This window comes from Propithecus coquereli, unplaced genomic scaffold, assembly GCF_000956105.1.
Source record: "Propithecus coquereli isolate 6110/MARCELLA unplaced genomic scaffold, Pcoq_1.0 Scaffold12, whole genome shotgun sequence".
Taxonomy (NCBI): Eukaryota; Metazoa; Chordata; class Mammalia; order Primates; family Indriidae; genus Propithecus; species Propithecus coquereli.
The window spans coordinates 2581126-2584176 of record NW_012136080.1 but is presented as its reverse complement, the minus strand read 5'-3'; the positions used below and the strand labels follow the sequence as shown (position 1 = coordinate 2584176).

Below are 3051 nucleotides of genomic sequence, written 5' to 3'. Positions count from 1 at the left end.
CTCTTGCTCAGGCTGGTCTCGAACTCCTGAGTTCAAACGATCCACCTGCCTCAGCCTCCCAGAGTGCTAGGATTACAGGCATGAGCCACCGCGCCTGGCCCGAGAGCAATTTTTATGAAACCACGGATAAGTCAAAAATTTGAGCTATTTTCGAATATGAGTTCCATCGTGGAAACAATGCAGCCCAGACAGCTCAAAATAAGAAGCATTTGGGAAGGATGTGGCTAATGAACCCACAGTACATCTATGACTTGAGAAATTCCATTCTGGTGATTTCAATCTTGAAAATGAACTACGTGAGCAACCTGAGACCAAGGTGGATAATGATGAGCTGAAAGCTGTAGTGGAAGTGAATCCACCTCAACCTACATGTGAATTAGCAGCAAGGTTTGCTGTTACTATTCCAACAACATTGGATCATTTGAAACAAATCAGCAGACTAAAGAAGCTGGACAGATGGGTACCACATGAATTAAATGAGCATCAGATTTAAGGGAAATCATCTCGAAGCTTGCCTTTCTTTCTTTGCTGTCATGACACAGAGGTGAGCTATACCTACACTGTACTGTTAGGCGTGATGAAAAACTGATTCTTTTTGACACTTACAAGTGTTCGGCACAATGGTTAGATAAAGATGAAATGCCAAAATATAGTCCAAAACCAAACATTCATCAAAAAAAGCTAATGGTGTCTGTTTGGTGGTCCAGCGCTGGTATTATCCACTCCAGCTTCATGAAATCTGGCCAATCAATTACAGCAGATGTCTACTGCAACCAGTTGGATGAAATGATGAGGATGCTTGCAATTAAGCAGTCGAGATTGGTCCATACAGACAGGCCAATCCTCTCTCAAGACAGCGCTGGCATGGGAACGAGGTGGTTCACACCTGTAATCCTAGCACTCTGGGAGTCCAAGGTAGGAGGCTTGAGCTCAGGAGTTCAAGACCAGCCTGGGCAACACAGAAAGACCCCCATCTCTACAGAAAGTGAAAAATTAGCCAAGCATGGTGGCACATGCCTATAGATCCAGCTACTCGGGAGGCTGAGGCGGGAGGATCACTTGTGCCCAGGACTTTGAGGTTGCTGTGAGCTATGATGATGCCATTGCACTCTAGCCCAGGCAACAGAGCAAGACCCTGTCTCAAAAAAAAAAAAAAAAAAAAGCACACAAAATGTATGCTTTAATGATATAATGTATGTATGATGTATGATGTATGATATAATATCATATATGATATTATATGATATAATATCATATTCACAATCTAGATGTGTTTTGTTGAATTGACTCGAGCTTCCTGGCAACGAAAGCAAAAAAGGTATGCACAATCAATGCAAAATTCATGCTTTCCATGAGATAAAAACAAACTAGATACTTAGATGAAGTATAGTTATTTCCTTCAGTAAGACTGAGTTTCTAGTAAACAGGATGTGTGTAACAAAAATAAAAGCCTCATGGGTATACTAATAAAAAAATATGTCATATTTCAATGGCAGTTTCTTATACTGCTCCTTGGTGTAAGCTAAAGGCAGTGTAGCTTGGTAAAAGCAATTCTGTGATGGCCTAAAATGATGTGAGGCAATTATGTAGCCCTAGATTGATCTGACTTTTTCAAAGGATAAAATTTAGAGAAGCTTGAAAATTCGATGATCTTACACTTTTAAAATTGAAACCACACCCTGCTCCCCAGGGAAAAGACATTTTAAGCTTAACTTGGAACTAGAATGAAGGTACTATGGGTACATATTCAGATTTAGGCATACTCAGATTTAGACATGTTGAGTCTTTTGCCCCCACCTCCTTGCTTCCAGCACACCACAGTTTAATAATCCACAGCAGTGGTTCTCAAACTTGAATGTGCATCAGAATCATCTGGAGTGCTTGTTAAAATTGCTGGGCTCCATCCCAGAGTTCCTAATTCGTATATCTCAGGGAGGGCCTTGGAACGTGCATTTCTAACAAGTTCCCAAGTGATGTTGATGGTTGTAGAAGAACACATTTTTTTTGTTTGTTTGGTTTTTTGTTTTTTTTTTGAGACAGTCTCACTTCTGTTGCCCTGGCTAAAGTGAGTGCCGTGGCGTTAGCCTAGCTCACAGCAACCTCAAACTCCTGGGCTCAAGCAATCCTTCTGCCTCAGCCTCCCAAGTAGCTGGGACCACAGGCATCGGCCACCATGCCCGGCTAATTTTTTCTATATATTTTTAGTTGTCCGATTAATTTCTTTCTATTTTTAGTAGACACGGGGTCTCGCTCTTGTTCAGGCTGGTTTCGAACTCCTGAGCTCAAACAATCCGCCCGCCTCGGCCTCCCAGAGTGCTAGGATTACAGGCATGAGCCACCGCGCGCGGCCTGAAGAACACATTTTGACAACCACTAATCCACACCAGGGGTTAGGAAACTTTTTCTATTAAGGGCTATCTATTTTAGGTTTTTCAGGCCATATAGTCTCTGTTGCTACTATTCAACTCTGCATTTGTAGTACAGAAGCAGCCATAGACAATACTTAAAACAATACAAGCGTGGTTGTGTTCCAGTAAAATTTTACTTACAAAAACAAGTGATGGGCCAGATTTGGCCCACTGGCCATAGTTTGCTGACCCCTGATCTACACCAACCTGCTGGGATATGTAGCCCATGCATTAGCAGCAAAAAGCTCTGTTCTACTACTGACCTTGTCATAGTGCCTGAAGGCTGCCAACAAAGTGTCAAAGTTTTGGTAATTAACTTTCTTCAAGTGATGTCGAACTGCTGCAATCAGGCCTCGCTGTCTATCCTTGCCTCGAAGATATTCACCTGGAAGTCTATTATGGATGAGATCACTGACTCCTATTGAAGAGAGAAAAAAGTCTTTTATTTGAATTTAAAGTCTGTCAATGTTATTTCTATCTCTTAAAAAAAAGAAAAAGAGGGCCAGGCGCGGTGGCTGACGCCTGTAATCCTAGCACTCTGGGAGACCGAGGCGGGTGGATCGTTTGAGCTCAGAAGTTTGAGACCAGCCTGAGCAAGAGCAAGACGCCGTCTCTATTAAAAAAAATAGAAAGAAATTAGCTG

The 3051-nt window shown here is 42.2% G+C and overlaps 1 protein-coding gene across 1 annotated transcript in view; it reads right to left on the bottom strand.

The window, feature by feature from the left end:
* The window catches only part of EFHB (EF-hand domain family, member B), a 73056-nt gene that overhangs the window by 33814 nt on the left and 36191 nt on the right, over positions 1–3051 (bottom strand). The window contains 3 exon segments of the mRNA XM_012663169.1: positions 1961–2033; positions 2524–2632; positions 2635–2826. Coding sequence (XP_012518623.1) covers positions 1961–2033; positions 2524–2632; positions 2635–2826 — 374 coding nt within the window.